Source organism: Podarcis vaucheri (assembly GCF_965113315.1).
Source record: "Podarcis vaucheri genome assembly, chromosome: 3".
NCBI classification, from domain to species: Eukaryota; Metazoa; Chordata; class Lepidosauria; order Squamata; family Lacertidae; genus Podarcis; species Podarcis vaucheri.
The window spans coordinates 22634581-22648765 of NC_138761.1; the positions used below are offsets into that span (position 1 = coordinate 22634581).

Here is a 14185-nt window from a genome sequence, read left to right on the forward strand (position 1 = left end):
GTAAAATATCCCCTTCCCCTTTCACCCCAACCCCATTTTAAAGCATCTGTGTGTCACATTCTTAAAAGATGGGATAAGTGCCTAGGACTGCCTTCATCTTTGAATTCTTCAAGAATTTGACACAGATATCGCTGTATTGAGGTCCCCCAAAGAGGGCACAGTGTTCTTGAAGTCTGATTGTCGATATCCTTGCATTACCATTGTATGCATACTGTAAGCACACATTGTTTCCCTCAAAAAACAACAACCTCACAACAGAATTAAATAAAATTGAGGGGGAAAGGACCTATCTTGTGAATACTAACAAAGAGATTTCTCCATAACTTTGACATGCCAGTATTCCGCCACTAAATGAAGACCCCTAACATGCAAATGTCATTATTGTCAAGAACCAAAGCAAACAGATACCTTCTGCGTTCCCCTCTCAATTTCTAACAGTCATTAATATTCACTATGGGACTTAGCTTGTATGCTATTGTAGACACTTAGTTAACTGAGAGGGAATAATTTGCAGTCATATTAAAGTGCAAATTTGTTTACCTGCATATGTACTAATTAGATTTAATAAAATGTATTCCAATACAAGAATGAAAAGTGGTATTTAAAAACCTTGTTTTAAGAGAAATACTGGGCGATTGGTAATGAACTGAGTGGAGATGCATCTTGCATAAAGTTAGGGAAAGGTTACTATGAGTACATAATAGTATAATAGTACATAATAGTACATGTACTATTATGTGTACATGCTCTAAACAGAAACAAAAAGTAGAAGCTGGGATAATATCCAACTAAGTGATACTCAGAGAAGACCCACTGAAATAATTGAGTCTACTATGAGTATGACTAATTTTGGATATCACTCTGGGTAAATACATATGTAACATATATATTTATTCAATATAAAATGTCAATATCTTGAAGCAAAACCAATGTGAAGTAGACCAGCAACTGGAAAATCCGTAAAACTGGAATTGTAAGGTCTGCTGTTGTATAACTTTAAACAGAACTGATTTGAATACTTACATAACATGGGATCAGTATTTATCATGTTTCTTGATTCTTTCTTTCAGAACAAGCACACTTTTTTTAATGTAAAAGGGAGTGTGAATTCCCCACCCCACCCCAGGGAACACTGTAAATCTATTTAATAACATTATATATTTTTAATTACTTACAGTGGGTATGTGTACATATGCATATATTATTATATGGACCCCTTGCTGTCCTTTTATATCGATTGTTGCTCAGGTAGTGAAAAAGGAACAAGTCCAACAGACCAGTTTTCTATCTGAATAAGGATACTTTTGATGGCCTTTTCATTTCCATCAGTTAACAGAACTTCTTTGACATCTGCAGAAATAGCAACCTGGAAGGTGGGGGTGGGGGAAGAGAGAGAGAGAGAGAGAGAGAGAAGCATAGCAAACAATGAGCAAATATGCTTGTCTGTGTGGAAGTGAAGACAGGAGTGACAAGCCTTCAGTATCATGCTTCCTCACCTATTTCTCTGTAACAGTCTTCAATCTTTTTTCATTTTATGTCTGCATTATTTTAATCATTCAATCAAATCAGTCAATACTTTTATCATTCCATTTGCGGGAGCCTCTATCTTGCTATCATTCTGTTCCGTAATTGCATTGTGACAGCGGATGATGGTATTCTGAGAGGCTTTCATTTGCGGGCTTCTGTTTATCTAGCAGAGCCATCATACGAGGCTGTCACTCTGCCTTTCAGCTTGCTTCTGTCTGACTGCCTGATGCCCTTCATATAACTTTGCATTGCAGGCAGATGGCTTTGTAAGGGTAATTTTTTTGTGAGCTTTGACATGCTCGCACATTGGGCTGTAACCTCGACACATTGTGTAAGAACGACAGGTTTGTCAAATGCCAATCAGTGTAACAATATGCTTTTATTTGTAGAGACATAAAAACTTGTCTAATGCACTGCACTGCTACATAATATCTCCTGAATACATGACTCAGAACCCAGAGAATGGTGAATGACGCTCCTGAATGGCCAATCTAATTCAAAAGAATCTAATTACCGAGAGCTCTGGATCATGTTTGTTGGTGTAATAATGCAGGCAAAACATTAGCAGCTATATCATGGTGCTCCAACTGTGATTCGCCAGGCTATTCCTGTATCTTAGCAAATGGGGGGGGCTATAATCTGAGGAGGGGGGAAGCTTCAGCTATGGCAATGAAAGACAGACCGTACGTGGCCTGGAATGTCACAACAAGAGATATTGACTACACTGAGGTAAAATGTTTCTGCTCATCGAGGCAACCATAAAATCAATATGATACGAAAGCAAGTCAATCTAGAAGGTCTCTCAAGACTCTGCAGCTTGACCGCAGCTGATTCTGTTGACAGTTCTCTGACCCAGCAGTTGGAGGCACTGGAACATTTTTTCCCCTTTGTTCCTCCCTCTGAATAGGATTGGAATTGAGAAAAGACCTACCATAAGCCCAGCCAAGCATGTCATGCCACCCCCTAGCTCACACACAGCAAGGCCCCTGAAAGAGAGAAAAGAAATGGTAGAACCCATACAAATTAGATGAAAATGGCCAGAGAGACATATATGTTACAAGAACAAATTGCTATCTGTAGTGCGGCGCGGAGGTACCAGGAAGTAGCAGAGGCATGACCGGGCTACCTCATGTCGTTTTGCGTTTTAAAAATAATTATGAAATAGAAAAGTCACAAAGCAGGCAAACCAGTGGGGGGTTCCCTCATTAGTGCTCAGTGCAACATTACCACCGCTGAGCTGAAAAAAAAATCCGAGAAGGTTCTCTCCCTCCCCCCCAACCATTCCTTGTCAATGGCACTGTCTTTTAGAACTAAACTAGCTAGAGTAACGAAAGATAATTGTTAGGAAAGGATAACACTGTTAATTCACATTCATTCGTTCAAAAACAGTTAGACAAGTAAATGAAAGAATTAATATAATTTCTCTTGCTCACTCTTGCTCCCACCCTCTGGAGAACTATGGAATGAAATAGTTGAAATTTGTAACAGAAACTCTGACATTTAAAATAAAGTACACACCTCAGCTGTGTGTGTGGTGTGTGTGTGTGTGTGTGTGTGTGTGTGTCTGTCTTTCTTTCTTTCTTTCTTTGCTATGCACAGGTGGAAATTTTAGCTCATAATTAGCACTTTAATTACAACTGGCCTACAAAAGATCCTAGTTGTTTTCTTGTTTTTTAAAAACACCCTCTTAGCACAACTGCTTTGTGCCAAGTAAATTTGCTTTTAAGAAAGTCCCATTGATATCTCTGGGATTGTTCAAAAGTAAGTAAGCTTTGACTGGTGCACATAGAGTAAAAATCAAAAAGTTTGTGCAACATCAGTTGTTTCCTTAAAGATGACAAATGAGAATGCTAAGTATCTGATGTGCACATTTTTATTAATTTATTTCAAAGTTCATTGGCAACCACAACCTAGAGTGCATTTATGCAAGAAAATACCATTTCATGATAGACATTTGCTGGGATATTTAAAACTCTTGGTGGATAAAAATAATTCAAGACAGGTTACAAGTTATATTGTATAGCATAAAATATATTAGAATGGAAACCACACAAACAAAAATAATAAAAATATTTTCATAAAATTCCTAAATAAATAAAGTAGTTAGATCACTCCGAAAAGTGTTTAGGGCTAAGCTTTTGGCGAGCCTCCTCATGGAAGAGATAACTAAGGAGCAACCAGTAAGAACACAGGCTGACTTTTCCTTGTAGACACTGATCCTGGTCCGACTGCAGTTGCTACCAATTGGTTTCTGGGTGCAATTCAAAATGCTGGTTTTATAAAGCCTTAAATGGCTCAGGACCATAATACCTCAAGGACCGCCTCTTTCCATATGAACCTACCCGGATCCTAAGATCATCTCCTGAGGCCCTTCTATGTGTGTCTCCTCCTTGAGAGGTCCGGAGGGTGGCAACACGAGAACGGGCCTTATCTGCATTGGCTCCCTGTCTGCAGAATGCTCTCCCCAGGGAAGTTCGCCTGGCACCTTCATTGTACACTTTTAGGTGCCAGGCAAAATCATTCCTTTTTAACCAGGCCTTCAGTTCATGTGATTGACATCCTATGCCCTTTTAAAATGTGGAGTTTTGGGGGAGGAGGGTTATTGGGTTGTTGTTTTTATTTCAATTATATGTTTTGTTTTATATTTTGATTTTGTTCTGTGAACTGTCCTGAGACCTCTGGGTATAGAGTGGTATATAAGTTCAAACAACAACAACAGAGATACACATCAGTATGGGAGCGATGTTTTGTAAGTTTTGATAAGGTTTGTTTATTCATTTCAAACATAAAGGAGGTGTCTGAAAGATATGGGATTCAATTAAATTTTACTCAGAGTAGACCCACTGAAATTAATGAACATGAGTAAGTTAGGTCTAATAATTTCAATAAGACTAGTTGAATATCACCCATGCTTCAACACAAGCACTTGGAACTGCGCATAGGAAGCTACTGGAGGCTGGTGGGGTGCGGGGGACAAGAAACCCAAGATATTTGGTATAATGCTCATTTGGGTTTTGTTTTGTTTTGCATGAAAAGGACATTGTAGAAGTGTGCCTATGGAAAATTTACACTTATACTGTTGTTGTTGTTGTTGCTGGCATCCGTCTGTCTTGAGAGACAATGGAAGACTGCGCCATTGGGAGGTAAAGTCAAACCATTGGAGAGTTACAGTTCCACACAAGGTCAACCTCTGGCTGAGAACTGAATCACAACAGTCCAGAAAACAGAGTTGAGGAGGAGTTGTAATCAAGCAGAATAAAGCAAGCCAGAATCAAACACAGTCCAGAGGACAGAGTAATTGAGTAGACATCCTGAGGTCAGCAATATGGGAAGGCAGTCAAGAGGTAGGGCAAAGAAGGTAGCACAGGTTGCAAGAGTGTCCGACACCCATTCTCATCCTTGGGTTCCTAGATGTTGCTGGACTACAGCTCCCATCATGCCTGACCCTGGCCAGGATGGCTAGGAATGGTGGGAATTGGAGTCCAACACCATGTCTGGACCCTTGGTTGAGAAAGGCTGGCCTGGAAGGGGAAGGACATGTGGTGGTCCATCAGCTAGCAGACCTCAACTTAGGGCTTATATAGTCTGGGCCCTCAGACTCCATCCAGGACCAGCTGCACACACTTACTTCTGCCCTCAGGAGCCCTTTCTTCCCAAGGAGTCCCTTAATCTCAAGTTGTTCCCTTGGGCTTTCAGGCATGTGCTCTTTTGCTGAGTCCGGAATTTCTGACAACTATGTTCTCTGAGACTGGGAGAAAAGTTGACCTTCCCCTTTGTGTGTGTGGGGGGGGTGGTGGTGGCAGGTCTTCTGCAGGTGAATCAGAGGGTCCACTCCAAGGGCCCTTCCTGGCAGGCCTGGTGAGGTCTCTCCCTGGATACCAAGGTCTTCCAGATCAGTGCTGAAATGGGATAGAGTCTCCAGGCTCAGGGAGGTCTGGGTCTTTGTCAGAGGACAAGGTTTTCAGAATTGTGTCAGGCCCCAGTATGACAAATCCACTGGTGTTGTAGCAAGGGGGGTTGGCAGACTGAATGGGATTCCTAGATGCAGCTTGGGGTTTGTCTACTAATGTATGAAATATAGTACCTTGATGGGGATAGTGAGCATATTGGGACTTGACCGTGTGAACTTGCTGCAGCAATACTAGCTGTGATCATCTTGTCTGTGAGTCCTGAAAGACCTGCTCCCTGCTTTTCAGGCCTTTCCCCACCTGGCCTAGGGAGGGTGGGTCACTGACTGGCTCTAGCTCAAAGGTAAGGCTGCTGAACAGACTCTTGTTTGTTTAGGGTTTTTTTCTGGGGGTGGGGGGTTGTTGCTGTTACTGATCTATTTTTTGTATTTTTATTTTTATATCTTCTTGTGATTTATGTAGAAAACTTTCAGTCTGGTACTTTTTGATGTGTTTTATTTATTGTTGATGACTACTGGGAGAGAGGAGAGTGAGAGGAGATACGATAGCCATCTTCAAGTGTTACATATGGATGCTTTAGCTGAGATTCCTGCATTGCAGGGGTTGGGCTAGATGACCCTTGAAGTCCCTTTCAATTCTACAATTCTGTTATTCTGCTTTAGTCATATATGTAATTTTTTCATGTTGTAAGGCACCTTCAGCATGGTTTTAACTATGAAGAGGCAGCATACAAATAAAGTGGTGTGTGTGCGTGTGTAATACTGAAGTATACTTCAACAGAAGTAACAGGATTATATGAAATTCTATGGTGATAGTGATAGTGAGGACACAACTACCATTGGCAATCAGGTGTCCAGGAAGTTATCGGAGCTATACCTAGAAGTTGTTTAATTCTTTGAGGTGGAAAGGGAAGACTTCCTTTTGGATTTCTGGAACTTTCAATAAGGAGGTTTGGGGGTTGGACTCGATGGCCCTTGTGGTCTCTTCCAACTCTATGATTCTATGAGGATAAGAGTGGGATTTCTTTGATGCATAGCAGGAGACTGGTAAAATTCTAGTTGGGCCCCCAAATTGGGCCACGTGCAATGATTTGGTCAGAATGTTGTTTTGTACTGATTTATTTTCTCTGCAGTTTATTCATTGTACCCTGCTCTTAAATCTATATAGATTAAGGGTGTTCAACTGTCAGGGGCAGTATGCTTCAGAATACCACCCACTGGAAACCGCAGGATTGGGGAGAGCTGCTCTGCTTGGCCCTACTTGCGTGCTTTCCATAGGCATCTAGTTGGCCACTGTGAAAACATTATGCCACTGGATTAATCCATTAGGTTCTTCTTAAGTTCTTAAAGGTAGGATTTTAAATAGTTTTACTGAATGAATGAATGAATGAATGAATAAATAAATAAATAAATGTCACAGATCATCTGCTGAAATTGCTGCCTTAATGTCACCTAGCATATATAATCTAAGGAGTGTTCAGTCATCAAAAAGTCCAGAACAATCCTCCAGACCAAAGCTAGTTTCCTAAAGACTGCTGTGGAAGTTACAAAACAGAGCTCTAGGAGGTACCAGATATACAGATTCAGAACTCAATTGCATGTGTCCACAGAGATCATGAAGAAGAGCCAGATGCATCCCTGAGGAAAACATCTTGTGGTCTTAATTACAGAAGGAAGGGCAGCATCCATACTTACTATCCAATGTGGTGTCTGTAATTATGCAGAAGACTTAAGTATACTGAACAAAAATACACAAGTGAATACACAAATACAACAATGGCAACAACAGTTAAAAAGAGTTATGACAAATATATTACGCTAAGTTTCCACAGACACCCTGACAAAAGGGCATGAGTCCACAAATATTTATGCCATATTAAATGTGTTAGTGTCAAGGGTGCCATAAGATTCTTTGACTATTTTTGTCGCAAGAGTTGTCCCTCTGAAAAAAAGGTGAAAAAATAACCATGGGCATTTAATGTATGGATGGCAATCAGTTTCATGAAATTAGCTCTATGCTGTTGATTCCAGATCTATTTTTGATGTTCAAAATTTATATACAGTATAGGCTTATAAAATAGGCAGTCAGTTTTGCATTTCCATATGAACATCTGTACTAGGTAGGAAATAGGTCTATGTCCCCTACCCAGCTCATATAGCACATGTAGCAGAAGTGAACACTCATAGTTCAATATGTGCAAAGACATACACCAACCTACATCTTGTTGGCATCTGTCTGTCTTGAAAGAAAATGGAGTACGCCACTGGAGGTGAAGTGAAACAGCTGGAGAATCACAGTGCCTGCTGTGGCTGCAGGGACCAGTAACTCATAACTGCTGCCTCCTGCGTTGTTTTTGCTGCATTAGCAGCAACAAAGTGGCCTTTCACGGGTGCAAGCCTGGCATCACCATGGTGCGTGAAAATTTTGGAAAGGTTGGGAGGTTTACCAGAGGCAGAGGTGCAGCGGTTTTTCTTTTTCTTTCTTAAAATAACCTTCATTTTAGCATCGCCAGTTGTGGCAGGAATAGAACTCCTTTGGTCGGCTGCCAGCTGGCACCCCCATCTCAATTAACGATCAAATATAGTGCCATTATTGGAGAATGATGGAGACATCCCCCACCTTTTTTAGAGGAGGAGGAGGAGAAGGAGGAGGAGGAGGGAGCTAATCTGTCTTCACGGCAAGGGTGGAGGCCCTGTGGTACTCAAATGGCCATGCTGCGGCTGATGAGAGCTGCCACCTAATAACATATGGGGTCACCAGATTCCCCATAGCTGGCCTATGACAAGCACCCAAATGTTCTATATATTTGCATCCCTAAATAAATAAATAAATAAATACCTCACCTCCCCACACCATTTTTTGCCATCTGTGAATGGAGTGGTAGATTAAAGTTGGCTTTTGTTTGTTTTTAGCCCTATGCATTGTAGCATACTATTGACCATGTTGACTTAGAAATACAGATACATTTCTCCCAAGCAAAAGCATATTTGTGGCCTTCTGTAGCTCCCGTTCAAAATAACTGAATAAAAGGGCAGGGAGATGGCTGCAAGAATTGCCCTGCTTCTGCTTAACCCTATGTCACATCTTAAATGCCCCTAATTTTCTGGGATTCTACCATGTGCACATTTCTTAAGCCCAGCAAGGCCAGGAAGCTTGATCTATTACATGTTCTGTACTGTACCAGCATGTCTAGATGGGGAGCCTTGTAAGCCTCTGGCACCGAAATATGAAAAATATACAGAAAAACAATAGTAAAAAGCATGCAGAGAGTGCAAGAAATATTCTGGTGCCAAAGCTCTGCTTTAAAACTATGATATACCTTCCCAGACAATACTTTACTGACTTTCAGAGCAGAAGTAAGAGTAAACTCAGTAACAGATGCCTTTTGTTTTTCCCCTGACCTTCACAATCAGTGCTGATCGATTGACGCCTCACTTTTGTTTCCCAAAAATCAAAGTGAAATAAAACGCCTTGAGTGGAAATCAAAAGTCTTTGACATATAGCAGAAAGCTTGCTGTGCAATATTAGTACCCAACGGCAGCTCCAAATTCTTTGTTAAGAGCAACATGCTTTCACCTTGAACTTTTAAAAACAGAATCTGACGACTTAAATCATAGCAATCTTTACCATGCAAATATAATAAAACTAATGGATTGGAAAGGTTCTTTTATGGGTTGCTTTTGTACCTGAACACTTCATGGTACTTCAGGCAGTAGTAAGCTAGTACCTCTTCAGAAGGCCAGATACCTAGAGAGAGAGAGAGAGAGAGAGAGAGAGAGAAATGGTCACTTTTAAAAGAAAAGGCTCTCTTAATTTTTTAAAACCTATACTTAGAGCTGTCCAAAGTGATCCTTTGTTGCACTTTTAAATATGGGCCAGGAAGTAACAGGAAAAAGTGAAATATATGCTGTTTGAGTTCTGTTCAAGAAAATAGCTATGTGTGCTCATATTTCTCCAGAATGAGTGTGTTGTGTTCCATTCTTGTTTCATACAAGAATGTCCTTTATTGAGGTTGAATTCTGTTTGTCAGAGCAGCCCTAAGTGGAGACTGGGAACAGTACAGTGTGCAGCTGGGCCACAAGTCAAAGTTTATGGAAGGCACTCTGCGCCACTGAGGCCATCTGAGCCTCAAATGACAGCAAAGGACCCAGGAGTACCCCCAAGATACATAACCACTCCTTTAGAGGGAGGGTAACCGTATCAAGAGCATGTAAGCTCCCACCCATCTAGAGAACCCGTCTAGAGAACCACCCAACAGCGTCTCAGCCTTATCTGGATTGAGCTTCAGTTGGCTGGCTCTCATCCAGTCCATTACTGAGGCAAGAAAATGGTCCAGCACATCCATTGCCAAACCTGCAGATGTAAAGGAGAAATAGAGCTGTGCGTCATCAGCATATTGCTAACAAGGTACTCCAAAACTCTGGATAACCCCACTCAGCAGATTCATGTACATTTTAAACAGCATAGAAGGCTGCACAGAACCCCAAACTGAAGGCTCCATGGGGCCGAAGAATCACCCTCTGGAAATGACTGTCCAAGTACGACCAGAACCACTGCAAAGTGGTGCCACCCACAGGGGCAGACTTTGGTATTTCAAATTTCAGTGCACTCTGTGAGAGGGCAAAATCTGAAGCCCCCATCTCTCGCTTTCTGTTCTGCTCAATTCACCACATCATAGTTTTGACGCCCTCCGGCGCCCCCTAGGCAGAACAGGTTACGCTGTCCTAAATCTGCCTCTCAGACAGCCACTCCAGAAGGATACCATAGTTGATACTGAAAGCCGTTGAGAGGTCAAGGAGAATTAACAGGGACACATTTCGCCTCCACATTTCTCTCACAACAAAGGTAATCATACAGGGCACCCAAAGCAGTTTCTGTGCCAAATCTGGGCCTGGATCTTGTTTGACCATCTGCTTAAGAACCTTGCCCAGGAAGAGGAGATCTGCTTAAGAACCTTGCCCAGGAAGAGGAGATTGACAACTGGTCGGTACTTAGATTGTCTGAATCCAGGGAGGGTTTACCTAAGAGTGGTTTTATCACTGCCTCCTTCAAGCAGCCAGGGACCACACCCTCTCGTAAGGAGGCATTAATCACCTCCTGGCTCTGCCAGCTGTCTCCTCCCCACTAGCTTTTATCAGTCAAGAGGGGCCAGGGTACAGAGTGCAAGCAGCCACCTTGACTGATCCAAACACCTCAAGCCTTACTAAGTGAAACTCATCCAAAACAACAGAACTAGACATTGCTCTGGACACCTCTTGATATTTGTTTGCTGTAACAGGGGAGTCAAAATCCTGATGGATGCAAGTGATTTTATCCTCAAAATGCTTTGCAAACAAATCACAGCGAGCTACCATTGGTTCTGCTGCATCCGTCAGGCCAGACTGTAAGAGGCCCTGCACCACCCAAAAAAGCTCTGTTGGGTGGCATCATAAGGATGCATTAGAGGCAGCAAAGCATGCCTCCCTTGCTGCGTTCAGTCAGTCGTGATGAGCCTCGCCCTCGACAGTTTGAGCCACTTCCCAGCTTGTTTCCACACTCTAAGTTCTGGAGTATACCACGGAGCCAAGTCACTTTCTCTCAGACTAACCTAACTTACCTGTCATCAGGTTAAAATGACAATTCAGGGTTCCATGGAGAAAGGGAGAGGTACAAATATAACAAGCATACCTATTTTCACCTGATCAATCAATATGTTATGTTTTGGTATTATGAGAATGAAAGTATGTGTGAGTTGGTATAGCATGACAGTTATGAACATGGTTGGTGCCTAGTTGAAATCTCATCTCAGGCAGAGACTCATACACTAGATAATCATATGCAGGACATAGTTCTCAGCTCCCTGCATCTACAATATGACAACAACAACAACAACAACAACAACAACAACAACAACAACAACAGTAGTCTACAGGACTTTGCTACCACTGTATTCTGCACATTGCCTACTGCATTCTTGACATCAAAAGAATCTTAAATAGTAGTCAGAGTACCATCAATGGGCTTGACCTTTGGAAAGAAAGGCAAAGGTTCTTCCTATTACAAGAGCTTTTCCTCATTATTAGCCAATGGTTGAACTTGGGAGCCCTCTGGATCTTTCTGTTTGCACGAACGAGCACAAGGAGATGCTCATTCTTGTGCATCCAGAGGATGGTGCGAACTTGGAGCATTTGTTAGCTAAAGGGCAATCTTCATTAGCCATGGTATCATTAGGATTTAAATTATATCCTCTATGGCCTCCAGCCAGCAGAAAGGGATAATCCATACACACTACTGCACTATGTTAGATCAGAGTCACATTATAGTAATGCTTTGTAGAAATCCCAGAGAAGTGAAACTAGCTTCCATAAGTCTCCCGCCCCCTGCCCCCATGGGAAAAGTTTTCAAGAGTAAGGATTATTTCTGCCAAACCCCACCCAACAAAGATGATGGGGGCATTCTTAGATCTCATTCTGGAGGAAGCGTTATCCCACTGCTTCCCCAAACTGGTCAGAACAACAAGTTGTCTCTGTGTTTGTTTGTTTATATGTAGGCATATACCAGTACCTACAGGATACCTTCCCGAGCTCACTATAAGTGAGCACACAGCCAAAAGAGAGTATGGTGTAAAGTGGAATTTATTTATTTTTTACATCCATATTGCTCTTCACCCACTGTGTAAAGAACTGCTTTTCCAGAGCTCTGCCTTTCTTTGGATGCAAACTCAGTTGGGGTTACCAGTTCCTGTGCTTCCCACCACTGCGCCATAATTGAGAACTTTCAGTTGGACTGAGGTGTATGTGTATGAAAAATTAACATGCCTATTTGTAGATTGTTTTCCTCTCATAATATATATTGCAATACTGAAATGAGTGAAAGGGTTATTTTGTACCCCATAACCATTAAAGGCTCAAAGTGCAAAGTCTACTCTGCCCTTTCCCAATTGCAGCAATGGTGCTAATGCCCCACTCAAGGCTAAGAAGTTCTGCCACACTGGTAGAATAACTTGAAAAACCTTCCAGGCCCCCCCCCCGCCCCCAGGTAGTTGCACAGCTTTGGGACTGTGTGGTATCCATCTCCCATGTCTGCCTAGAATTTGTGGGCTGGCTGCAATGGCAGAGAAAAGGGTCAAATCAACATAAGGGAACATTTGTTGTGTGGATTGTATCCTTTGTATTTCAAACCGGGTTGTTGTTGTTTTTTAAAAAAAATTATCCACCAAAGCAATTTTTCATATCTAGTAGATGTAATTCATTTAGAACCACCTGCAATCTTCCTCAAACTAACTTTCTTTATTAAAACCAACTTTTTTGAAAAAACAACAACCTCAAACTGTTCTCAGTTATGTCACAAAATACTAGCCATTGCAAGACACATCTCAACCTTCTAGAATTTCTCTCTCACCTTGCAATTTGGAAAAATTAAACTTTGTCTTTGAATGACAGGTAAGTCACTCTACCTTTTATTGGGGGACTGCCGCAAATGCAGTACAAAGTTAGCACTCTGTTCCCTGGTAGTAGCAGCTGTCATATCATCAATGGGAAAGATTGTAAACAGGTTCCTCTGAATCCACACAACAACTCAATCAGCCACTAGCTACACATAATGCACCTTTCTGGAATCCTTTAGTATTAAAAAGTAACATGCCAGTAATAATTCCAGGCACAGACAGCAGCAGAAACAACAAAAATAATAGTAGCCAGCACTCTCTCACAAACAGAGGTCTCAAATATGGAAGTACACAGCGCAACCCACTAAAGCACTAAGCTAGCAGCAAGAATACCTTTGTTAATTTTAGTAAAAGGAAAAGCTTCTCTTGCTTGAACAGGTAGGTAATCCTCTTTGATGGCTTTCAAAATAGGGATAAGCTTAACAAGCCATGTGGAGGAGTTTGCACTTTGACTTCTACTCCCTTGTACTGACCTATATTTTATAATATGCAAAGATGTAATATAGCTATAGATCAAAATGCTGCCTGGATGTATGTATTTCTCATCCATCACAAAGCCTGGGAACTGTCCAGCCCATTGAAACCAACAGGGGAAATTAAACTCTTTGCAAATGTAATCAAAGGGTTTTCATTTTGGACCCAATCCAAATGAGTGTAAAATGTGCTTAAGTTCCATTGAAATCAATTAAGCTAAGCCCTATTATTCAATTCCATTTATTCGTGTTAGGGACAGTGACAACCTGCTGATACGTCACATTCCTCTGGCATGTCGCTTTTGCTACGTTTAAGGTAAAGGGACCCCTGACCAGTCCAGGTCCAGTCGAGACCGACTCTGGGGTTGCGGCGCTCATCTCGCTTTATTGGCCGAGGAAGCCAGCGTACAGCTTCCGGGTCATGTGGCCAGCATGACTAAGCCGCTTCTGGCAAACCAGAGCAGTGCACGGAAACTCCGTTTACCTTCCCACTGGAGTGGTACCTATTTATCTACTTGCACTTTGACATGCTTTCAAACTGCTAGGTTGGCAGGAGCAGGGACCGAGCAACGGGAGTGCACCCCATCGCGGGGATTCGAACCACCGACCTTCTGATTGGCAAATCCTAGGCTCTGTGGTTTAACCCACAGCGCCACCTGCATTTACAACTGTACAAAAGTTGGAGGGCAAACATGATGCAGGATGCCTCCTGTACTCATGGAGGCTTCCTGCACAGTTAGGTCCCTGCATAATACAGCACTTCTCCCTCTAACCCAGGCATAGGCAAACTCCGGCCCTCCAGATGTTTGGGACTACAATTCCCATCATCCCTAGCTAACAGGACCATGGTC

General features: G+C 42.0%; 1 protein-coding gene across 2 annotated transcripts in view; it reads right to left on the reverse strand.

The window, feature by feature from the left end:
- Positions 1–14185, reverse strand: part of CAMKMT (calmodulin-lysine N-methyltransferase) — a 244092-nt gene that overhangs the window by 42858 nt on the left and 187049 nt on the right. For both annotated transcript variants that reach the window (XM_082217877.1, XM_082217878.1), the window contains 3 exons: positions 9122–9182; positions 2459–2513; positions 1303–1366 (listed from right to left, as the gene is read on the reverse strand). In XM_082217877.1, the coding sequence (XP_082074003.1) occupies positions 1303–1366; positions 2459–2513; positions 9122–9182 (180 nt within the window). The remainder of the gene's footprint in view (positions 1–1302; positions 1367–2458; positions 2514–9121; positions 9183–14185) is intronic.